General features: G+C 34.0%; 1 protein-coding gene across 2 annotated transcripts; it reads left to right on the top strand.

Annotated features, from left to right (window-relative positions):
* Positions 1 to 8,582: 8,582 nt before the first annotated feature.
* On the top strand, positions 8,583 to 22,766 carry LOC115991833 (protein LUTEIN DEFICIENT 5, chloroplastic). Of its 2 annotated transcripts, XM_031115780.1 has the most exons (16): positions 8,585 to 9,076; positions 9,157 to 9,319; positions 9,703 to 9,919; positions 10,040 to 10,111; positions 10,188 to 10,298; positions 11,351 to 11,542; positions 11,679 to 11,840; positions 13,589 to 13,684; positions 13,760 to 13,861; positions 14,527 to 14,559; positions 14,670 to 14,750; positions 14,847 to 14,929; positions 18,363 to 18,494; positions 21,693 to 21,753; positions 21,870 to 21,935; positions 22,313 to 22,766. In XM_031115780.1, exons 1-16 carry the CDS (start codon positions 8,959 to 8,961, stop codon positions 22,499 to 22,501), a joined length of 1,878 nt encoding a protein of 625 aa, XP_030971640.1. In that variant the 5' UTR covers positions 8,585 to 8,958; the 3' UTR covers positions 22,502 to 22,766. The 2 variants fall into 2 exon arrangements, with proteins under 2 accessions (XP_030971647.1, XP_030971640.1); XM_031115787.1 differs by lacking the exons at positions 21,693 to 21,753; positions 21,870 to 21,935; positions 22,313 to 22,766 and adding an exon at positions 21,067 to 21,664 and having other exon boundaries at positions 8,583 to 9,076.
* Positions 22,767 to 25,646: the final 2,880 nt, after the last annotated feature.

Consider the following 25,646-nt stretch of genomic DNA (forward strand, 5'->3'; position numbering starts at 1 on the left):
TAGGAGAGTTGGGGACTGGCTTAACTGAAACACACCGTAGGCCAGATTGTGCGCAAGTTAGGCCATCCCCACATAGACACGCCTTGTCAAGAGCCTTAGATGTATGTACCGCGTGTTCATGGTAGGAACAACTGTTACAGATGTTACAGCAGAAAGCACGATGCGGCAAGATAACTAAAACATTTCTACTAATTAACAATAATACATAAATAACATGACAAGGGAGAGTAAAGAAATATAATCACGAATAACAAGATTACAGCAAACAGTTTAGCAGTGGGATAATGAGTTAGTCATTTATTAGCCAAAATAGGATTTGTCTACCAAAAGAATTGGCCTAGCTGTTTAGTGGACACAAGCCCAAAAAGGGAGCCGATCTATAATTTGGATAACCTTAGAGAGAGTTCCTGCTGTAGAGATTACACACTTGGAAAAAATGACCTAAATGGCTGAAACGTGAGTTCTTAGCTTATCAGAGAATGGGTCTATTGAGAGGGAGAGAAATGGGTAGCCTATTGATGCATGCCTCTATTCCTAGCACTCATGTTTCTTCCTTTCTTTGGGATTTCTATATCTTTCCTTTTATTTTTTATTTCTTTGTTTGCTCTGCTTTCTTTTCTTTCTTTCTATCTCTCTTTTATTGTTTGTCGTTATTCCTCCTTTCTTTCATTGGTCACGCCTATGGCCTTTTATACTGGCTGTTGTGACAAGATTTACCATTTTTACCCCTTAACTGCTTTTGGCTCATTGTGGGCGTCCTTCCAATACTACCTACTGGCCTGCCGGTTGCCCAGCCACTACCATTGCACTGTGCAGGCTTACACCATGCCTCATTCCCAAACAAAAATGGTTTTTGTTTTGTCTCTTACCTCTCTTAATACTCTCATTCAGATAAGGGATAAACCTTTCCCTTACCTACCTCTATGACATGCATCTAGTGATTCCAGCTCATGTTTACTTCTTTTGGGTGAGATGTCATCCCAGCAGAACATCTTTCCCCAAAAGAGTTTGAGCGGGAACCCCAAAATAGATTCCTCCTTTTTCTCCAGCGCTAGACCACAGGTAGGTAGTGCTTAAGCCCTGTGTGCATGCTTCACTTCCGTTTGAATCATTTACTTTTCTAGCCTTCATGCATTTGCCATTGCCACTGCGTTTGTTTGATTCTATTGCACGTTCTAGTATTTGTTTAACTCTTGCAACGTGAATGATACATGGGCCTTTAGGCTTTCGCTCTCTGCATTCCATCTCCTCTTTGGACTAGGCATTGTTTGGGTGTGGGCCCTCTCCCTCCTACCTGGCCCATGTCCATTTTTGTCCTATGTCCATGGGCTAGCTAGGGCTCCTGCCATGCCATTGCACTGCTCCTGCTATGATATCACTTATTTTGTTATTACCTCTGGGCTTATGGGCTGAAGGTCCTGCCAGTCCATTTCTTACATTCTTTCATCTTTTAGGCTTCATTGGCCAGCTTTTCTACTGGGCCAACCAATTCTATGCCTTGGGCTTCCTCGGCCCATTTCATTCCTTGGGCATCCTCGGCCCATTTCATTCATCAGGCTTCCTCAGCCCATTGTCTTCTTCCTTACCTCTTTCACTACCATGAGTTTTTGCTAAATCCTTTAGGCTTCCTCGGCCAATTACCACATCCCTACCTCTTATTACCTTTTGGGCTTATTGGCCTTTATGCCAACCCTACGAATTTACTAATTCATTTCTTGGGCTTCCCCGACCCGTTTACGTCTTTTCTACCTTTTACTATTCCTATGGGTTTACTACTTTTACTATTGCTCCTTCTTGGCCACTTATTATTTTTGTGGGCCCGTTGACCATTATTCCTGCCATTCTAGCCTACTGGTCTTTACTTTACTATTTTCTCCCCATCTTTTTCATATTGTTGGGCATTTTCTGCCATTGGGCCCTTTTGTCAAAAGTGGGCATCAACAGGGTATAATATCCAAACACCCTAAAACTTTAGGAAGTAAAATCCAAATACTCCCAAAATATAGAGGTAAAATCCAAATTTTGAAACGTAAAGGTGTAAAATCCAAACATTTCCAAACTACAGGGAGTAAAATCCAAATTCTGAAACTTCAGAGTATAAAATCCAATCACCCCCAAATTTTAAGGGTGTAATTTGCAATTTACTCTATATAAATAAAAAATAAAAAATAAAAAGTTTTTTCCATTTCTATTTTTCATTGTAAATTTGATTTAATAGTCGATAATGGTTTCTACTATCTTTAGGGATTTATAACCTCAAGCCCCATCAAGCAAGGGATTCCTCGTCGGATTCATTCAATCCATTACGAATAAACAATTGGTAGAATTCTGCAAAACAGAATAAAGTTAAACTTTTTTTTTTTTTTTACAAGATAGAATTCTACTCTAACTTAATCTAAGTGTACATATGTGTGAAGCTCCCTCTTAAGACTTGAACCTCGGCCCTTGCCCTCCACACCCCACAAGCACTTATACCTATGGAGTGACCATTGCACCAAGGGTGTGCAGTGGTAAAGTTAAACTTTTAGTAGTCTTACACTTTGAACACGCTTCATTATATATGGAAAAACTGAGAAGGACGAATTTGAGAAGGCTTAGAACATGCTTAATTATATATGGAAAGTACTTACGAGGCAATGCAATTATACATGTCCTTATAAGACTGGAAACTTTTTTCCTTTTGTAATTCATTTGACTCAGTTAATTTCTCCACAATAATTTGAAGAAGTTTTTTTTTTTTTTTTTTTTAACTCGATAATTGAGAAATATATATTTGAACCCTACACATCTCTGTTAAAAACACTAGAAGCAAAAGGTGCTTAACGGCAAAGCAAAAAAATCCATCCAAAAGGGGCCAAAATGACTAATAAAAATCTTATGTAAAAAAAAGGATTATTTATTTACAAATTAACTTTAACCAATTAAAGTTGTCATTAAAAACTCATTTCCATCTTGTTACAAAATTTTGTTTTGACAAGTTTCATGGTTGAAAATATACATTATGTAGTTACGGTTGCAATAACAAGAGTAATGATAAACCTTCAAGCTTTAAAGAGAGTTCAGTATCAAAAGATTTAACAATTGAGACAAAGGATTGAACACTAGTTTCTAAATATTGAACATTTTCTGTCAGGAACCCCTACCGGTATATAGATAATAATTGTTGTAATGTTGCATTTAGTTAGTATTTGCTTAGTTAGTTACAATTCCAAGCATGTTAATCACATTTAACATATATTGAAATTATTAATACACATGGGGAATAATAGAACCATTAGGATAAAACCATGTGGGCCAATAGAATAGTTTCTCTATGGATGGTGACTACCTCAAATTAAATCAATTTCCTTGTAATTCTCATACATTCCCCTACAATTCTTACCCATCACCATTTGGAACCACTAGGTTCCTAACAAGTGGTATCAGAGCCATCGATATTGAGATGACTGAATCCATTGCAACTTATCAAGTTTTCATGGAGTTTTATTTCAGAGGCAGAGATCTTTTTCGGTGACTTATCAAGCTTTATGAATTCATTGCTCTAGACAACACACCACCACACCGCATGGTTTTCATTGCCTCTTATTACATGGAAGGAGAAGCATGGAACGATTCCAAGATGCAGAGGGCATCGGGTTTATGCACAAATTGGGTGCATTTCACATGCGCCCTACAAGATCGGTTTCAATTGCATTAATGGGGACTACCAACCAAGAATCTAAGATTCAAGTGTTGGAAAACATAATTTTCCATCTCATGCATAACAAGCAGGGAAAGCAACACAATGATCTATTTTATTCATGAGAGATAACATACAACCTTGAATTCTAGAACACAAAATAGAAAGCTTTCCTTGATTTAGTGAAAATCAAAAACAATAAATAGATTGTATCCTGAGAAGACCTACAATCTTCATCACAATTTTACATTGCGCCCAGGATGTGTCGTCTCTCAATCAATTCTTACGTATATACTCTTCTTTGTTGAAATGTGTGTTCAAGAGAGAACAAAGAGAAAGCAATTTTCTCTTCTTTTAATTGTACATACATTTTAACTGCCAAAGACAGTTATTTTATTTAATAGCTCTTATTAAATAAACAACCGATTATCTAATTGGGTTAGCCTTTTGGGCCAGCCTTATTGGGTTTTAGTATGTGGCTTAAGATGGGACCAAAGGGACAAATAAGGCTAGCTCTAGGGTTTCGGGCTTCCATCAACTCTTAACAAGTCCAAAGTTACCATTAATTATATAACAAGTACCGGTAAGGAAATATAATTACACTCTAGGCCTTATTAATAAATTATATCCCAAGACCCTAATATAATATCCTTTGATATCTCCATGAAACATCCATGATGAACAAAGTCATAATAAATTGTCACTTTGTAAATCATTATTTATTCCTTGAGTCCTCGGTTTAATCTTTTAGTTATTTATATATTTTATGAAATTTAATTTCATTAAATACAAACTTTAGTAACTCTTTATTAAAGTGGTCGGGCCCAACTCCTTGAATAACCAATTCCCATTAAACTTATCTCAAGGGGATTTTTCATGTCTTTATAAAAAGAGATTATAGACTCCACCTTCAAAACGTTGATGTTGAAAGTAATGTACAACTCAAACCAACATATGTAATAAAGGAAAACAAAAGGAGTTATTTAGTGACTACTACGAAGCAACAAAGGAAGAAGATACAAAGAAAACTTTAAAGTTGTCTTTCAATTTATTTGAAATATTGATTAAGTAGTTTTTTAAAGTTGTGTTTCATACATTTATTGGATAATTGAGAATGTTAAGGATTGGAATCTTAATTTTAATTTTAATTTAAGTTTGATTTCTATTTTTCATTACGTAATTTAATGTTTCATATCAAGGATAGGAAATTTTGAGAATCTAATGTACAATCAACAAGGAAGAGACAAAAAATTGCTTACATCTTCATACATAATAGCTTTTCCGTGCATGGCATTGGTTAGCTACTAGTTTATATAGAACTGCAACAAACCTTTTGGATGGTTTGGGCATTGGGGATTGTTTAGTTCGCTACACACCGATATCTAAGAGCATCAGCATCAACTATGCTAAAGAAATGCTATTTTTTGACATGTTAAAAAGTTACTTTATATATTTTAACACACTATTTTACAATACGCTCTACATTAGATCTTTTATTTTAAGATTACAACACATTAAAATATCTTAAAATAATAACTCCTACAGTATAAACAAAAAAAAGAAAAAAGAAAAAAGAAAAAAGAAAAAACCCAACAATCCAACCACCACCATGGCCAGGGCCGGCCCAAGGCCTAGGCCTAAGGCCCCACCTAAAAATAATTCCCCTTAGGGAAAAAGGCCCCACTTCCAATGGTTAACGGCCTAAATTTTTATTAAATTATATATATTTTTAAAGGTTGTGTATTTTTTTTATTAATGATGTTAAGGATACTATAAATTTTACTAGTGACTTATAAATTACTATTTGACTAATCACAAAAAAGTGATTTAAACATTCATTAGTTTGATTGATGAATTTCATCAATGAGAGTCAATATCACATCATATTGTGAACATTTTATAGTGATTTTAGCACATTTTTCCTTTTTCATTTCTATTAAGACTTTTAATGTATGTGACCAATAGAACTCTAACCCAATTGAAACTCTAAAATGTTTAAAAAAATGTTGCAAATGTGTTAAATCATCAATTATAAATTAATCTCCCCTAATAGTTTGAGACTTTAATTTTTGTAAACTGATATCCTTCAAAGCCACACACCAAATAATATTTGTGGAGACCAACCCAGAATCATAGGTTGACTAGGCCCTGGGCCGTTCGAGGAGACATCCGTCCGAGGAGACATCGTGGCCCAGAATCCTTATTTAGGCCCACTGGGGTAAAGAGAACATTCCGAGGAGTAATTCCTCCTTGGACATTCCAAAATCCAGATCAAAGGTGCGTCTCAACTACTGTAGTCCTCCCTCCAAGTACGTAAAAAGAAAGGAAACCCAAAATATCTCATCAAAGGCTGCCACCACCACATTAAATGCACCACAACTACTCTCCTGGCCGCATTAAAGAAGAGAAGACCCCTGAACAGTGCTACCTTGGCCACTACAACTCACAAAGAACTGATAAGGGTGTCTGATGGGACAGGTGCTCAAGTAGGGGTTTGGATGATCAACAAGTGTAAAGCCCAGATGATAGGAGAGAGCCTATATAATATGTAAAAGTCCCCCAAGAGTACGGGACGGAAAAAACAGAGGAAAAGAGAGGAGAGAACACGGTAAAGAAATTTTATTTGCATGAATCTGTGCCCATTGATCAAGTTTGAGACCTTATCATTTGAGAAGGATCTCTCTTCACGGAAATCTCTTTTTGTTCTTGTTTTTGTATCCCCTGAACCCATGCAACAAACCGTTTAAGCTAACTGGAACTAAGTTCTTTAGCCCATACTCTACAAAAAATTCATTGTGGGGGACTTTTTGGGCCAAGACTTGACCAACAAGGATCGGGTCAACTAAAATCGTGTCTCTACAATATCTATCTCCCTCTCTTAAAAACAAGATATAAAATTAAAAATTAGATTTTAACTTTACTTAACTATGTATCATTATATATCCAAAATAAAGTATTTTTTAATAGTATATTTCTTTATATTAATATTTATGGTTCAACTATGATATTCAATTCTCTATATGAAATTTAGTTGGTATTGTTCATCAAATTATGTATTTAATGTATCAAATTAATCTTGATTTGATTAGTATTAAATGATTTTGTTTAATTAATATTTACGTATTAAAAGCCCCACGTAAATTTTTCACCTTAGGCCCCAAATAATGTTGGGTTGGCCCTGACTGTGGCCATCACCAGACAACCACCAAAATCAACCTAAGCTACAATTAAAAACCTAGCAAACCACAAGCTTTAATACAATACACAGAACCCACCAACTGAGACCTAGCACCTATAGCCCAACCCACCACCAAATCAAAACCTGCAACTAGATTAGGACCCACAAGGGCCACAACTACCCCAAACCCACCACCACTAACCATCATTAGCCACCCACTAAAATCACCTACAGCAAAAAAATTGTTATCAGAACTAACAAACCATAATTAGAAAAAGAATGCAAAGAGAAACAACCCAATGTTGTCGTCGAGTCATGGTGGTTGTTGGTGTAAAGGAGGCTTCATCCTCAACAAGGTGTGTAGTGGAGAGAGGAGGGAGAGTAAGTGTAAGTGAGAGGGAGAAAAGAGAGGGATGACCGTGGAGATGGGACAAGAGAGAGAAAGAGAAAGTGAGAAGAGATATGATATTTTATTAATGAGCGAGAGAAAGTATAATAAAAAATTACCCAAATATTATAGCATACTTGACTGTACTATTCCAAAGATATAACTGCACTGTAGCTTATGCCAAAATTTTTTGACATTTAAGAAATCTGATGGAGCAATATTTTTAGTGTTTGGTGTGCTAAATGTTATACATTTATCATTTAGCACACCTTATGGTAGTGCTCTAATTATCTCAAAGAATCCCAACAGAAGTAAGAAAGCCCACTTAAAAAATTCATACAAAAAAAAGTCCATTTAAAAAAGATTCCCAAATTGTCTTTTAGCATTTAAAGAGACAAACCCAACGTTCGGCTTTACTTTGAGGGATTTTGCAGATTAGAACAGTGAGGGGAAAATATATGATAAGTTAACATACGTTGGGAAGGATTCTGGAAACTAGCATCTCGAATTTTGAAAACTCGAGATCGATGATTGAACTCGAGTTTGAAAGTCTCAATTTAGCCACATAGATCTCAAGTCTATAAGACTCGAGTTCTAAAAAGCAAAACCGAGTCTTACAAACTCAAGTTCCATAGAAGAAGAAGATGAATCTGAAGAACACGATGAAGATCTAAGATTCTGAAGAAATTGAAGATGAAGAGGAACCCACAGAAGATCTGAAGAAAGAATGAAGAGACGCTGGGTGGGCGATCTGGCTGGAGAAGAACGCTTTTTGGAGCGACTAGCGACGAAGAACACAGAAGAACACGAACAGACACAAGGAAGAAGAAGGGAAATCAAATGGTGGAACTTGAGTGTTAAAAACTCGAGTTCCACATCACCTCCCACCACTTACAAATTAACACTTAGAAACTCGAGTTTTATCTTGGAACTCGAGTTTTAGACACTCAAGATACTAGTTTTCCATATTGTTTTGAAACGTGACAACTAACTAAATGGTTTGATATTTAAGGTTATTTGGAAAAAAAAATACGATTTATTTTATTATTTAAAGGTCCATTTGGATAGAACTTATTTTGTTGAAATTGAAAACTGAAAACTGAAAATATTGTAGCAAAATAATTTTTAAATGTGTGAATAGTACCTTGAGACCCATTTTTAATGAAAAAATTGTTAAAAGTGAAGTTTTTGAAAAGTCAAAACATGCTGCTGAAAAAAAAAAAAAAAATGCAAACGTGGATCCTTGCGGATCCAAACGGATACAAATATTTATTCATTTTTCTTCTCTCTCTCTCCGTTCAGTCTTTTGCTCTATAAAGTTTAAGGTAAGAAGAGCAATTAATTCACCTCAAGCAACAAAAGCACATCTTCATATCCATAAAAAAGGCAAACGTGGATCCGCAAACGCCCCCTAAATATTCATTCATTTTTCTTCTCTCTCTCTCTCTATCTCCGTTCAGTCTTTTGCTCTATAAAGTTTAAGGTAAGAAGAGCAATTAATTCATCTCAAGCAACAAAAGCACATCTTCATATCCATAAAAAAGGCAAACGTGGATCCGCAAACGCCCCCTAAATATTCATTCATTTTTCTTCTCTCTCTCTCTCTCTCCGTTCAGTCTTTTGCTCTATTAAGTTTAAGGTAAGAAGAAGAGCAATTAATTCATCTCAACCAACAAAAGCACATCTTCATATCTATCAAAAAGGCAGTCTTCAATGGCTGCTCATTTTCCTTTGCTTCATGCCCCACCATCTCTCTCCGCCAAAACTCTTCATTTCTACAGGTCCAAACCCACTACCCCATCTTTCTCTTCATACCCCAAAAGACGTAAAGGTCAGTTCCCTTTAAGCAAGCCTTTTGTAAATAAGTTTTGTATATATTTTCTCTTTGTTTTGAGCGTGTAGTTTTTGCAGGTTTGTATGGTTTATCTACAATCATATGCTCTTCTTCCAATGGTCGAGACCCTAATTCAGTGGACAGTGGAGTCAAAAGCGTTGAGAAGCTACTGGAAGAGAAACGCCGTACCGAGTTGTCTGCTCGGATTACCTCTGGAGAATTTACTGTGGAGCAATCTGGGTATGCTTTGGAATTTATTATGCTTCTCTTTTTGGCTATTTTCATTGTTAATGTTGTGGGAACTCGTTGTGTTTGCTTATTATTTTACCTTTTTGTGTTAAAGAATTGTGTGGATATATGCTTGTATGGCCGTGGATAAGAATAACAAGGCCTTCCATTTATATTTTTGCTTATTGTGGTGAAAGCTTTGACTTCATATGAATAAGTGAATCCTTTGGTCTTATTTCACTCATGAATTCAAATTTTCACTTGGGTATGCATCTGAACAAAAATCATGATAAGAAAATTTATGTTCATGTTGGATACAAGTTTATTTCACTGATGGCCTTTTTTCTTTTGGGGTTGTTATTTATTTATTTTTTGTCTTCTGTTTTGGATTCAAGTTTTCCATCTGGAGCAAAGAAGAGTTTGTTGAAGTTGGGGGTTCCTAGTGAGATTCTGGAATTTTTATTTAGTTGGGTTGATGCCCATGAAGATTGTCCAAAGATTCCGGAGGCAAAAGGAGCAATTAGTTCCATTCGGAGTGAAGCCTTTTTCATCCCCTTGTATGAGCTTTTCCTGACATATGGAGGAGTTTTCCGGTTGAATTTTGGACCAAAGGTTTGTTTGTTTTTATTTTTGTGTATGTGTACATTTCTTCTTTAATCTACTAGATTGTCAAGTGGTTATTGTCATTTGTCCATTATGGATTTTTGATGGATGCCTTGATGTTGGTTGTAGTCATTTCTTATAGTTTCGGATCCTACTATTGCAAAACATATATTGAGGGAAAACTCAAAGGCTTATTCAAAGGTAATCGAATTGGCTCTCTCTCTCTCTCTTACACATACACACACACACATAGCGGCAGATAACACTTGGTTTTCAGGGTATCTTGGCTGAAATTCTAGAATTTGTAATGGGGACGGGGCTCATCCCAGCTGACGGGGAGGTATGGCGTATTCGACGACGTACTATAGTTCCAGCATTGCATCAGAAGGTAACTCAAGTGATTTGTGAATTTGATGATGATGGTCTTCACTAACCAACCTTCACATCTTCTTTTGATTTGAGTCTTAAAATTAGACAATGCTAGTGAGTTGATCTATAATGTATGTGAAGTTAAATGTTTTCAATATCTGAAGCGAGTCATGACATTGCACTCCCTAAGGGAACTTCTAAACCTTTTGGGGTTATATATTGATATACATAGTAAGTAGTTCTTAGTTATGCAAATAGACAAGTGTGATTTATATAATTAAGCATTCTATCGTTTGAAGGATATAGGAATAATGGATATTTATCCATTATAGTTGCCTTACAATTTTTTTGGATTAGATCCTCAACAAATTAGTTAGGGTCGGCATATGTATTCTTTCTACTATTGTATTCCATCCGAAGTCGTAGTCTTTGTTACTTGCTTATTAACATGTTCTCTTTTACCACTTCTACTAATGTTATTTTTGGTATTCTTCTACTCTTTGTCGATTGTATAATTTATGTAAAGTAAAATGTTTTTAATAGCCAAAGAGAGGCATGACATTGCACTCCCTAAGAGCCTGTCTAAACCTTTTTATTGCTATATATCGATATTCATAGTAAGCAGGGGTTGGTAGCTATGCAAATAGATGAGTATAATTTATATGACTATAAGTAAGCATTTCATGATTGAAGGAAATAGGAGAAATGGTTATTTATCCATGACAGTAGGAATTGCGGATATAATTATTATAGTGGGAATTTTCTTCAAGAAAGAAACATGGTAAAAAATAAAATATATCAGAAAAGAAACTATGCTTACCTTTGAAGTGGTGATAAAAAAAATAAAAAAATAAGACAAGGATGGAAGTAGCATACCTTTGGTTATGCCTCTTAAGTCCAACAAATTTTCTAACAAGTGCATTACCTAGTTTATATAATGTTTTGGTACTTTGGATCTGCCTCACCCTTAGGTGAGCCTTGATTTGGGTCTTAAAAAATGTTTTGTCATTGTTAGGGTTGACCTGTTTGCCATTGATTTCCCTTTTCCTTTGCGTGGGTTTTCGTTTGTAGTATGTAGCTGCTATGATTAGTCTTTTTGGACAAGCTACAGATAGGCTATGTAAGAAGCTAGATGCTGCTGCATCTGATGGGGAAGATGTAGAGATGGAGTCACTTTTCTCCCGTTTGACATTGGACATCATTGGCAAGGCAGTATTTAACTACGATTTTGATTCATTAACCAATGATACCGGGATAGTTGAGGTATTCTATTGTCCCCCCGCCCTTTTCGGTTTGATCTTATGTTCAGTTTGTATTAGTTCATTCCTGTTTCAGTTCACACCTTCAATAATTTTTCATTAATTTTGCTATTGTACAAATGCTTCACTGGCTAGACCAGGCTGTTTACACTGTCCTGAGAGAAGCAGAAGATCGGAGTGTTTCTCCAATTCCATTCTGGGAGATCCCAATATGGAAAGACATTTCACCCCGGCAAAAAAGGGTTTCCGCAGCCCTCAAATTGATTAATGATATACTCGATGATTTGATTGCAATATGCAAGGTAAATTTCTCAATTGATGGAGCTGCATAAACCTTTGCTCTTCAATTTCTTACTATATATAATGGTGTACTGTCGTGGACACGTGCTAATACTACTATTTTTGTGCCTATATATGTTCTACCATGCATACATGGGCACATGGTGGAGAATGCATGCTGAGCTCACTGACTCTTCCCTTTAAACTGGTGCCAGATATATCACATGCAATGCTGAATATAGTTTAAAGGGTTCACTTCTGCATTTTATATGAGAACTATCTTAATGAGTTTGGATTAGAGATGTTCTTCATTTCTATACTTCTAGTGTACTAGGGTTGTGCCCCCTTTTTGTGCTTTTTTAGTGAATCTTATTGCTTATTTGATGAGTGTGGGTTTGAGATAAGCCAATTTGCAGTGTCTTGTCCATAAATCGTATGCCTATGCCAAATATATCAGAAACTGGTAGGGGTTCCTTGAATATCCAAGCTATCTAAAGGTCCCTAATACATATATACATAATGTGTATGTATGTAATGTAAGCATTAGGGCTTTTGTGATAAATGGAAATTTATCAAGGTAGCAAAGCAAGTGGTTCTTGGATCTTGTTTTGAATCCTATCTCCAGTCTAATACACTTTACCTCCCATTTAAAAAAAAAAAAAATGAAAATTCTACTTGGTCATACTTATTGAGGGAGAATTTTGATCCATAAGTGAGGGAGTGTTAGAAAATAATAGTAAAAATGACTAAAATCACAGTATCCTATTAGCTTAATCTTTTAGGATAGGTGATAATCATCTGTGTGTATGTAATTATGAATAAGAAAGAATTATGATCAATTGCTCAAAATTATTTAAGGTTTTAATCAATTAGTCCTTCAACTTAGCACATATTTTTATTAGAGTGATATTACAATATTACTAGAATATCCTTATGCTAATATAAAATAATGACAAGCTAATATAAAAATAACAAGTGTAACTTTAACAACCATAAGAAGCTTATCTCCAAATATAATATTCTTTGAATCCTAACTGTCTTCCAACTGTGTCACATCTATCCTATCTCTTGGATAGCAGCACCATGGAACTTTTCCAGATCTACTTTGTGGATTTAAAAATTATAATAATTAGCCTACTCAACTATTACTTCATTGGTAGTACAATTTCTATTCAAATGAAAGAAACTTTATTTATAATGATATGATTCATCAATTATGATATGGCTCAATTATTTGATAAATGACGTCATCTGTCAGGGTACAAAACACATTGTCCAAATAAGAATTTGGAGATTCTTTATGCTCGAACTTGAATAGAATTCTGGCTTTGTTCAAGAAGGCCACTAACAGTGTTGATCTTCACAAAGTAGGATCCTCAAGGAGAGATATAAATGCCCTTAATCTTCAGCAGTTTCTCTAAGATAAAAATGTGAAAAAAATTAGGTGGTGTTTGAACTTTGATTGGTAAAGAATTACAGCTTAAAAATTTTATCTTTAACTCTTGTATTGATGAAGTGGACCTTTTTTATTTTTTCCTTTTTTGGTAAGAAAATTTGAATGGCTGATGTGAAACTAAATAGTTCTTTATGGCTGTTTTTCTTAGACTGGAAGGTTTTGAAGGTTAGTTTTCTGAATCTATTTTTCTTATGTGATTTTATTGAGGTGGAAGTCCATGAGTTATCAAAGTCATTTTGTGGGTCTTTTGTATGTACTTTGATGCTAAGTTTGTGGGTTTTCTTTAGTGTAATATTTTATTTCTTTCATCTGCAGAGGATGGTAGATGAAGAAGAGCTACAGTTTCACGAGGAATATGTGAATGAACAAGATCCTAGTATTCTCCACTTCCTTTTGGCGTCAGGAGATGATGTATGTTACTAGAGATCACCAAATGTTTTGGTTCCAGCCCAAATAATTGAAGCTTTTCTCTCAAACTCTCTGTAGGTTTCTAGCAAGCAACTTCGTGATGACTTGATGACGATGCTTATAGCTGGGCATGAAACATCAGCCGCAGTATTGACATGGACCTTTTATCTTCTCTCCAAGGTAAAGTTTGGTTAAGGTTTAGTTGTTTCTTACTGATACACTACCACTTGTCCCAATGGCCTAATCTGTTAGGAAATGATGAATTTTATCATTTAACCATTCTTCTAATACTTACACTGCATTTAACAATTTCAAATCAACTTCCAAAGTGCATAATGTTTTCAGAAATTCATTAGGATGGAAAATTTTTAAATTATTATTGTATATTTATACATTCTTGGAATTCCTTTTATGAATAAAAATTTATGTTAAAATATAAATAATAATTTTATAAAGAAAGCTTAAAGAAAATTGTCTAATCATCCTTCATTTGACAGTGTTTGCATTCTAGGATATATTTGTTGTTCTGTGCAGATTCTACCTGCAATTAATGTATCAAGAGATGACATGTAGATTTCTAGCAATCCTCTTTTTCTTTTTCTTTTTCTCCTAATCTCTTCCTCTTTGTCAAGTATGGTAATATATGCTCACACAACCCTAATTTTGACGTAACAATAAAAGGAAATGAATCTAATGGTAGTATATGCATATACATACATGTAAATATGTGTGTTAGCACCTGTATGTACATATGTATGTCTTTATGTATGAGGACAACGATTATGTCTTTCATGAATGGCTGCTTTGTAAAAGTAATCATTTTCTTTCTTTGTGATTGAGTGCAGGAACCTAGTGTCGTGTCCAAGCTTCAAGAGGAGGTATCTTTACTTTTCTTATGCATATGAGATTAGTATCAACAGAAAGCAGAGTGATAATATTCTAATCTATATTATATTATGTAATAGAGTTTTTCTGCTTTACTTTCTAGGTTGATTCTATCCTAGGAGATCGGTTTCCAACAATTGAAGATATGAAGAAACTCAAGTATGCAACTCGAGTAATCAACGAAGTGAGAAGATGACTTTTAAATAATAAATAACAGTTGGACTTCATTGTTTGTGTTCAGGCATTGACATTTTTTTCCCCTTTTTTCCCTTCTTTGCAGTCCTTGAGGCTTTATCCACAACCACCTGTATTAATTCGTCGTTCACTTGAGAATGATGTGCTTGGAGGGTACCCCATAAAAAGGTCTTATCCTATTAAATCCATTGCCAATGCTACTTTTGTCTGTCAATTAGTATACTATTTTTAAAATATTTTATTACCTTCTTGCTTAGAACCTTTTTTATTTTTATTTTTATTATTTTTCTGAACATTATTTGTTTATTTGTTATTTTTGTAAGTTTTTTTTTTAATAGCCCTTTCCATTTTCTATATGAAGTTCTTCTGTATTGTAGAACTGTAAATGTGTTCCTTGGTAGGGAAAGGAACCCAATGTCAGCGGATCTTCACTATTATCAAGGAATCTACATATATTTCCCAATTATGTTATGTTAGAATTATTTATCAAAAAAAAAAAAAATGTTATGTTAAAGTTAGCAAAAAATGATTTTATTTTATTTTATTTTTTTAAAAGTGGTTCTTTTAGAAAAACAGCTTTGACTGCTCAGTAGTCAGTACTCCTGTAGCTTTATGCTCTACGTTGTACTTATTAAAGTGTATATAAAAAAAAAGTTTTTAAGAAAATTAGAAAATATAGGACCAGTGATATTTTTTTGAAAAAGGTTCTTATATAACCCAAATGAAATGTAAATAGCAATGAAAAGAATTCTTACTACATAGCTTCAAAGTTGGTTTTGGGTTCAAGAGACTCACTCCTCTAGATTTGATAGCGTTTGCCAATGTGGAAATTGTGATGCCCTAATTTGATTAATTGTGTGATGTGTGTGGGTGTGTGATAAGTCTCACATCGGGCATATACTAGGTTGAATTGGGCTTTATTAACTACTACAAGGAGCCTTAATTGTGACTAGTCCTTTTGAGATATAGCGTAGATGTGGCTAGCATTCTTCCTTGGGTCGTTACATATGGTATTAGAGCTAGTTTGATAATCCCGTGTGGGTTCGGAGATACTAACCCCACAAAATGTGCCCTAACGAGGATGTTAGGGATTTAAGTAGGGGAGATTGTGATGTCCCAATTTGATTAATTGTGCGATGTGTATGGGTGTGTGATGAGTCTCACATTGGCATATACTGGGTTGAGCTTGGCTTTATTAACAATTACATGGAACCCCAATTGTAATTAGTCTTTTTGAGATATAGCACAAATGTGGTTAGCGCTATTCCTTGGGTCGTTACATATGGTATCAAAGTCGGCCCAGTAATCTCATGTGGGGTTGAAGACACTACCCCACAAAGTGGACCCTAAAGGATGTTAGGGATTGAAGTGGGGGAGATTATAATGCCTCAATTTAATTGATTGTGTGATGTGTGTGGGTGTATTATAAATATCACATCGAGCATATACTAGGTTAAACTAGGCTTTATTAACAACTACAAAAAGTCTCAATTGTGACTAGTCTTTTTGAGATATAGCGCAAATGTGACTTGTGCTATTCCTTGGGTCATTACAGAAATGTCATTTATAATATTTGTAATGATGGAATAATAAAATAAGAAATGAGAGGTATAACTGTATAAGGGTCCATCTAACTTGAAAATAAATAGTTCCCTCTAGACTAATTGTTTAGAAAACAAATTGTATATGGTAAAAGAAAATAGACAACACAATTTTTTGCCCTAGTGCTTTAAGCTTTTTCTTTAGCATTCAAAGATATTGAGTTTATTTATTGCAAAAAGCTGCTAGTGTACCAGAGCAGATTTCTATAGCAAAAACTCAAGTCACCATAAATTGGCTTATGTCACTTAATAACAAGGCAAGATTACTAAAATTAATGAAACAAATTATTAAATGGTCGCACTTTTGGGTAACAATAGCTACTTACTGAGATAAGAATGCTTAATGAAATTTCATGAGTTTGCTTATATAGATAGTTAAGGGTCCTCCCATGTAAGGAGAGAAGTCTCCTAAAATTCAGCATGAAACAAAGAGAAAAAAATTAAAAATTAAAAAAAAAAAAAGGTTTTTTCTTGGGAGGTAGCACAAGGAGAGAAAAAAAGTGTTGGGTGGTTTCGATATGGGGGTCAGAGGTCATCATGGGTTTTGTGAGGGTTGTGATTGGATATGGGTCTTTGGTTGTTTGAGATTTTTGGTGTTGGAGTTTTTGTGTTGGGTTTATGATGATGTGTGACTAGTCTTTTGCTAAAGGGGTGAAGCTGCAAAGAACCTTTTATGGGTTTTGGAATTTTGATTTGTTGGGTATGTCATTGTGGCAACATATATACAATTTTGTCAACCTTCAACCCTTATTCCATTTTTTTCCCCCATTCTTTGTTGGTCTTTTTGTATTTTATACCTTTACTTTGATAATAATGTATCTAATTGCACACGCATAAATAAAATAATTTTTTTCTCCTTATTAGCGTGAACTGTTAGAATTGTATTCAGAATTTTGAATGTGAGGTTTATAATTTAATAGATTTGAGAAAAAAAAATGTATTAGTTAACATAAAGTTATTTTATATGTACTTTAAAAATCGTACTAGATCTTTTAGAAGCTTTTCTTTGCCATTTGCCTTATACAATATTTGGGCGCTTGCTTCAATTTTTGCAATAGTAGGACATTGTGTTTTGTGCTTTTAATTATTATTTATAAATTTCACATTCAATTAATCAGTTTGTATTTTATTTTGTCAGTTTAAATAGAATATTTTCTAACATTATTAAGGCAAATCAATCAATAGTTGGAAACCACTTTGTGATTAAAAAAGAATTATCAATATGAATTAAGATGATTGAAATTCTAAGCGTTCAACATTTGTGTGAGAAAATCTTCGAATTGCATTCTTTCCTATATCCAAGTTCTCTCTCCCTTCGGAATCAAGGATTACTCCCTTTATTCTTTGTGACTAGTATAATATTATTTTAACACATGGCAACATTTTATTGGTTGTGGGACCACTAGACACTATTGACTTGACCCTCCGATTGTATTGAATAATTTTTCCCACAATTAAAGTTACTTTCTTACCTCACACATTAAAATTGTCATGTAGAAACATTTTACAAAAAAATGTGGGTATAAAAGGCATTGGATATTTTTTACTTAGAATGGGCACAGTGTTCATTTTGCCTTCAGGTTAAAAGAAAAATGGATTTTTTTGAATAAGGATGTACATTTTGCCTTCAGCTTAAAAAAAAAAAAAATCCGTAACATTCTAATTAGTTTAGTGATGCAATTTGTGACAAGCCTCCTTTTTTTTTTTTTTAATGATAAAAACAAAATATCAAAATAAGTTATCAAAAAGGTATTATAATTTGAAATTATAAAGTATCCGCACAACATGCGGGACATCATCTAGCTGTAATAAATATTTAACAATTTACTCTTTTTTTTCTTTATTCTTTTTCATAAATAGTATGCATTTTCTGATACGAAGCTTCATGTGTAATCTATTTGATTTTATCAGCGTAGCTGTCATGTTCAATGCTATGATGTCTTCGATACAATTTTTGTAATCTATTGAATTTATTTATCTTCTTCTATTATTATTTACAGGGGTGAGGATATCTTTATTTCTGTTTGGAACTTGCATCGAAGTCCAAAACTTTGGGATGATGTAGAAAAGTTTAAGCCTGAAAGATGGCCTTTAGATGGACCCAATCCAAATGAAACAAACCAAAACTTCAGGTATATAAAATCTTTGTTGTACAATTACTATTTTGTTGATCTCTCGTCTTCTTACAGCTGGTCAGTTAAGTGTTTGAATTTGTTCACATTTTGTTTTCCCTGTTTGAGTCTTCCTGACTTGTATAACATTGTTGTAACTTGTAACAAGCTCAATGAAGTGGCTTGCTAGTAGTATAATCAAACTGTACAAGAGAACCTCCAAATATTTGTTGGAGTTAGGAAATAACTATCCAGAGTTCAAAAAACAAGTTCCTGCAAAAATGTTGGATGAAGAGGACTGCAGGAAATTACCTATAATACTACATTAAACTTGTCCTCTGGGCCCAGAGGAGGGCTGTGATGTCCCTATGATTATATGAGTGTGATTTATGTCCAATTCTTGCTTATTTGCGACAGGCCAGCTCATTAAGTTATTAGATTTGCCATTTCCTGGCCACATACAGTTTGTTTGGGTCACATCAGTCATCATTTGATTAGCTTACTTGCACAGCAGTTGTTATTAAATATTAGGTAAGGTCTATTTGGGTCATTTGATAGGCTAATTTGGCCTTGGCTCCTTTCAAGCCATTTGATTGACTTTCTTGAGCTGTTTTTCTTTTAGATATTAGTTAGTGAGTTCAATTTTTTATTATTATTATTATTATTATTATTATTATTATTATTATTATTATTATTTTTAATGATAAGGAACAAGGACCTAGTCTGAAATCTAGATTTCAATTGTTTGTGGTCTAAGTTATGATTTGGTGATTTAAGAGTGGTTGAGATCTCTGGTGTCAGAAGTTAGATTGTTCGTGATTGTGGTTGTCGACGTCAGGATTCCAACTGGTTGTGGTCATCAATGATATGCAATGCTGGAGTTACTGGTGGTGGGTGGTAAAAAAACAGATACACTATTCATGGAAAGGAATAGGAGAGCTTTTTCAAGAAGATCTAACTATAGAGAGACTAAGATCTATAGATTAAAATCTTAATTTGTTGGGTCTCTACTCTATTGGACATTATTCGTTGGGAATAGACCCCCCAACAATTTCATAGACTCATTGTATTCAGGTTCTTTGTCGGGCAACTCTTGTGTATATTACCAATAGCAATATACACCATCTGTTCCCTATGTATCTTTTGTACAAATTTAAATCAATAAAATTGCTTCTTTATTTTATTTTATTTTACTTTATAACAAAAAATTTCCAAAACTGACCTTATCTTATTCATTGAAAACTTTTGAAAATCTAAAAAATACTACTATTATTAAGAAAGTTTTCTTTTTGTTTTTATTTATAGTTTTTATTTTCTCAATCCTTTAACGTGTGCTCACCAAACCCACCATACCTCTTCCTCAGACCCTACAAATCCAACACTGGGACAGGAAATTGACCAGTCCAGTTAAATATTCCCTGCAACTCATATCTTCACTCTCCAACTTTCAATCTCATACCTTTGTTCATTTTCCTTAAAATCATAGGACCAACTAAATATAATCATCATCATGTTTTTTAGAGATGCAAATGGAACACCTTTTTATCCTCAATCTCACCTTTTTCAACCATCAAAGCCTTAATATCCACCATTTAAAGCCTATGTCATAGTTACAACTCTCTAAACAAGCAATTATATTGGGGCTGAATAAATTGGTTGCCAACTTCCTCCTTAGAATCCTTCTCTACTCCCATACAATGAGAAGTATTTAATCAAATAGTTGCAGTGATGACGTGGTGAGGGTGATGCTCGTGAAGACTAGATCATGAGGAAGTGGGACTCAAGGTTGAGGGATGGCTCAGTGAATTCAATTTGAGATGAACTGAAAATGGGAGGGTTTTTTTGAAGTTGGTTGAAGAATGTTGCCAACTTGATCAGTAATGGTGGTCAGTTGACATTTGTCATCAGTGATGATGGTGCAATAGTTGCATAGAAGGAGAGAGTGCCAATTTACCCCTATTTTACTTGGATATGTTGGTTATGTTTTGGAACTACCAGAAGAAAATTAGTCCTTTGTTAATACAGAGGATCTTACTGCATATCATGCTACCTATGAGGATCAGTTAAGCCAACCATCAGCTCCACATCTGCAACGGGTTTCAAAGGAGGCTTCATATTGTTTCTACTGAAGATGGAGACTAAAAAAAATAAAAAAATTCTTCTGGATTGAAAAGGTGACCCTGAATCAGATAGCACTTGGATAACATTAGAAGAGTTTCAGGCAGCAACAGGACTTGTACAAGTTTATAAAATGAGAGAACCAGTTTTGATTTTGATGGAACGGAACTCACATGGGAACTAGAATAGAGGTAGAATAAATTTCGGTTGGGTTTGAGATTTTTTTTTTGTTATTTTGTGGAACAGTGGGGGAATTTTGGAATATGGAAATTTAAGGAAGGCTAGCTGCATAGTCATTAGATTGTTTATGCAACAGGATTACTTAGCCCTGAAGTGTGTCACCATGAAGCAATCTAATCTAGCTGAAGTAACCTCCTTATTGTCTATTTGCTAACAACCTTTTCTTTTAGTTTTTCTACTTTATTTGTTTATGTACACTTTTTTAAAGACTCATTTTTTTTTTTTTTTTTATAAGGTACAACTATACCTTAACATGTCAATATAAAGAGGAGCAACTTAATTTTTGGTGATGAAAATTCTGAGATGTGATGCATCCCTCTTGGGTATGATACTTATCCGTCGTTTGGGAGGAGGAAACTAGGTTTATCTATGTTCTTTCCCATGGTTACTTTTCTAATTGCTGCCTTCTGTATTCTGATCCTTATTCAAAGTTTCCCAGCCAAAAAACAAATGAGTTCCATAATTCAAAGATCACCTAAATATCTAAATTAATACAGATCCACAACTGATTGTTACTTCTCCCTAAACCAGCCCCAAAATATTAAATCTTTAGTGGTTAGGCCAAGCAAGACCCGCTTCGGATTTTTTCAAAGCTCAGTGTTGTTCATCTTTTCTCTTCCTTTTGATTAAGAATTTGTCTTGCTGAATTTTTATACTAATTGCATTTGGAAAATGAAACTACGGTCAAAGAATGCTTATTGCTTCCTTTCGGGGGAAGGTGAGCCCTAGCGCTGGTTCTTGCTTAAAATTTATTTCCACTCCATGTGTATTTCTACTTGTTCCACTCTGGGGCCCTTTTTCTCAAATGTTACTTTTTCTATATATGTATATTAGTATATATATGATACTGTCTTCTTTCAGTTATTTACCCTTTGGTGGAGGACCCCGAAAATGCGTAGGTGACATGTTCGCTTCATACGAGGTAATTTTGTTAAAGGTTTCTTGCATTAGAAACTTGTTAGAAGATCAAATGTTATGATATAAATGATTTATGATGCCTTTTGTTTAGAGTTAATATGTGTTCACCTTTTTTTGCAGACTGTAGTAGCACTTGCAATGCTTGTCCGGCGATTTGACTTCCAAATAGCACTTGGAGCTCCACCTGTAAGTAACCGGCTCTTTTTTTGCATGTTTTCTGTCTAAGACTGAGATTTTTAGAGCCATGTTTCAAACTTGTTATCTTAACAAATCCCCATTGTTGAATGGAGTAAAATCTGATAACTCTGCACATCTGATACTGCTAGTCTCTCTCTCTCTCTCTCTCTCTCTCTCTCTCTCTCTATATATATATATATATAACTTCTAATATTTTTAATAATTGAGTGTTTGTGCTTGGTGTTGATCAATCTTTAAACTGAGCAGCTCATTTCGTTTATATTAGGTAGACACAAATGAGCATTGACTTAAGTTGCTAAAATCGGGATATTAACGGACTTTAAGAAAGTAAACTTCAACTTTATCCATTTACCATGTCTGTGCAGGTTGAGATGACTACTGGAGCGACAATTCACACAACAGAAGGGTTGAAGATGACAGTCACAAGGAGAATAAAACCTCCCATAGTACCCACACTGGAGATGCCAACATTGAACGCGGATGCATCGGTCAACCTTTCAGAAGGGGATGCTCTGTTGGGTCAGAAAGGGGAAGTTTCTTCTGCTCATTCCTGATTGTTACCCTGGCTACATTTTGGCTTTATGGCATAGGATCTATTTAACATGGAGAAGTATAGGGAGAAGAAAATAAAATTGTAGCATTCTCTTCTATTTTGCTATATTTATAATATGCTTCCACATATTTAGCAGTTTAATGGGTTCAAAGTTTGTACATAATTTTGTAAAATGACAGACTCTATTCATGAAAGGAAACACGCCCATGGCGAAATTGCCTCGTGTTCTTAAATTCTCCTTCAAGCCATAGTATTTCTTTAATTCATCCTACTCTTGGATTATCTTTGTTAAAAAATTATTAACGTTATTGATGTGCCACCTTTCTTCGTCATATATAATGCCTCTGTTTATACTGCTTTACTTGAAAGTAGTTAGTGACGGTAATGCCAAGATCTTTGTAGTTTAGCGGCAATGTGTGGTCTTAATAAAGGGAACCAAAATTCAAATCCTCCCTCTTCTACCTACTTATTATAACAAATTTAATTAAAAAAATAATAGTTGGTGACAGTAATGTGTGTTTGTTTGGGGGGTGGGGTCACCAAAATACAAAGACGGAGTTGGTTATTTGGTAAATTGGTACGGAGTGTTGGAGTACATAATCAAAAAATGTGGCATGAAAAGCAACTTGCATTGCTTCGAACGTTGTATTAGGGACTAATGAATTTCCTTTAGTCAAGGCCCTCCAGGCTCAAAGGTTGTTGATGTGGTAATTGGTACTCATCTGGGTCTGGCCGGTGTCGTCTAACTTGTGGTTTTATTGAGAATAGGTATGTCATTACTTTAGTCTAATTGTTATGAATCTTGTAACTCAATTGGTTGAAATCTCTTGGTATTAATAATAGACATTCAAGGTTCAAATCTCTGCTTCCCCAACTCTGAAATTAAAAATAAAAACCTAACTTGAACAAAGTAGAGACTTTAAGCAGGAGTGCATGAGCTCTAGCCATGTGACGTTCTAATATTTCATTTAGCATTTTTAACATATTTTCTTTAATTTTTTTTATTGTTATCCAAAAGAACACATTAACTTTTTTATTATTATTTTTTTTAACTATTATCTAAAAGATAGGCTATAGTTCGAAATTAAATTAAAATCAGATCAAACCTTATGAAAAGCTCAAGCCCATTTATTATCTTACATATTATGATCCAAGCATGACCCTTCCACATTAATTTTTTTTCCCACATTCTCCAAAATATGGTTTGTGATCATAAAATAGGACACACACTTTGAAAAACTCTACAATTTTCCTGATGAGACTCTTATTATTAAGTGCCACATCAATTTTCTCTTTTCTCTTCCTATCGCTAATAGTATTTTTGCACAAAAATGAATTATTTCTACACCATCTTTTATATGGTGGAATCTATTAAAAATAAATAAATAAACGGTTTATATGATAGAAACAATAATTCCTACAATTTGTGTTTTGTTTTAATTTCTAATGTAGAAGACTCTTGAAGCCAATAAATTATATGCCCAGTTGTCCACTCCCTTTGTGAGAGACCGCAAAAGTGCCTCTAAAAAAAAAGAGATTTGTATGCTTTTAAGGGCATCTCTCTTTTTGGGTAAGTGGTGTGGAGTCACCACTTTTTTTTTTTTTTTTAATTTTTTTATACAAAACATAAGAAAAACTATACATGACTGAATTGTTTCATTATCATTGATTGAATAAAAAAAAAATACATATTTGAAAGTTTGAAAAATGACATGACTTTGGGTCTTAGTTACAAATTACCAAATAATTACATAGCTTATTGTCCTAGTTACAAATTACTTTGGACCTAAATTCGGAGGCCTAGGTTACGGAATGGGAAAGTATTAGGCACCCATTCCACACAGATAGAGTCTGGTCTTTTGAACTCTTGTGACCTATATACCCCTTTTATGCATGCTATGAATGATATGTTGTACATGTGAACAAAACTAAATCACACAAATTTATTTATGAATGCATCCTCTTCTTTGTTTTAAAAAATCAAATATATTGTTGTGAGCAAAAGAATTTGATTTCAATTTATTAAAAAAAAAAAATCAAATTTGCTTTTGTTGTGTAAAAAAAAAGTGGTTTTTGGAGAGAAAATTCAGATCTATGTTTATTAAATAAAACAAAGTCTTTTTTTTTTTTTTTTTTAAATCAGATCTGTTTTTAAGAACTTAGAAAAAAAATGGTTTTGGTTTATAAAAGATCAATCTGTTTTTAAGAACTAAAAAATATGATTTTTGATGACAAAAAAAATTAGATCTGTTTTTATATGTTCCAAAAAAATATCAAAAAGATTTTTGAGAAGAGGGTTTCATTCATGAAATAAATTTATGCTACATATATTGAACAAAACAAAAACAATCATGCATGATCTTTTTTTTTTTTTTTTTTTATTCAAAATCCGCATATGTTAAAAAAAAAAAATCAAATTTGTATCTAAGGAAGATACAAATTAGTTTTTTGTTTTAAGAAAATTTAGATTGCATCTAATGAAGATGCAAACTAGTTTTTGATTTGAGAAAAATTCAGATCTACATCTAATGAAGATGCAGATTTGTTTTCAGTTTTAAGAAAAAGAATTGATTACATGCAGATCTTTGAAATTAAGAAAGAGATCATAAAAATTATAAAATATTCAAGATTATGCTTTAAACAAAACAATAATTAACAATTCATGTTATGGATATTCGAAACAACTAAACTAAAAAAAAAAATAAATAAATAACATACATGCACATCACAAAAGAGAAGCATAAAGAAAAAGGGTTATTGGAAACAAACTCTTGCATGGAGCACTTCTTCTTCTTGAGAGGATATTTTAGGGTTTAAAGAAATTTATGCAATTATCTTTGAAACCTAAAAACCCTAGTTTAAGAGAGAATACCAAAAAAGGGGAGTGAGAAATTTGAGAGTGTGAAAAGGTGTCTCTCCTTGAGCGTAAAAGAATGTGCTCTCAGAGCGTAAAAGAGTGTGTTGAATTTTGAGATCCAGTCCCTATTTATAGAGATTGGAATGCTTAAAAAATAAGCAATGACGGGTAGAATGCGAATCAGGACGTGTCTTTTTGCGAAAAAGTCGAAAAAGGTGTGCCTTATCGACACCTGAAGAGAATTGGGCCAAAGCCCAAAAGAGTGCAATTCGGCACTTTTAAAGCGTCA

Source organism: Quercus lobata, chromosome 1 (genome assembly GCF_001633185.2).
Source record: "Quercus lobata isolate SW786 chromosome 1, ValleyOak3.0 Primary Assembly, whole genome shotgun sequence".
Taxonomy (NCBI): Eukaryota; Viridiplantae; Streptophyta; class Magnoliopsida; order Fagales; family Fagaceae; genus Quercus; species Quercus lobata.

What these genes read in the sequence shown, in the direction of transcription:
- LOC115991833 (XM_031115780.1), top strand. Translation starts at nt 8,959, where the DNA reads ATGGCTGCTCATTTTCCTTTGCTTCATGCCCCACCATCTCTCTCCGCC. An exon ending in ACTCAAAGGCTTATTCAAAG is followed by an intron (nt 10,112 to 10,187) that starts GTAATCGAATTG and finishes CTTGGTTTTCAG; the next exon opens with GGTATCTTGGCTGAAATTCT. An exon ending in ATGATACCGGGATAGTTGAG is followed by an intron (nt 11,543 to 11,678) that starts GTATTCTATTGT and finishes TGGCTAGACCAG; the next exon opens with GCTGTTTACACTGTCCTGAG.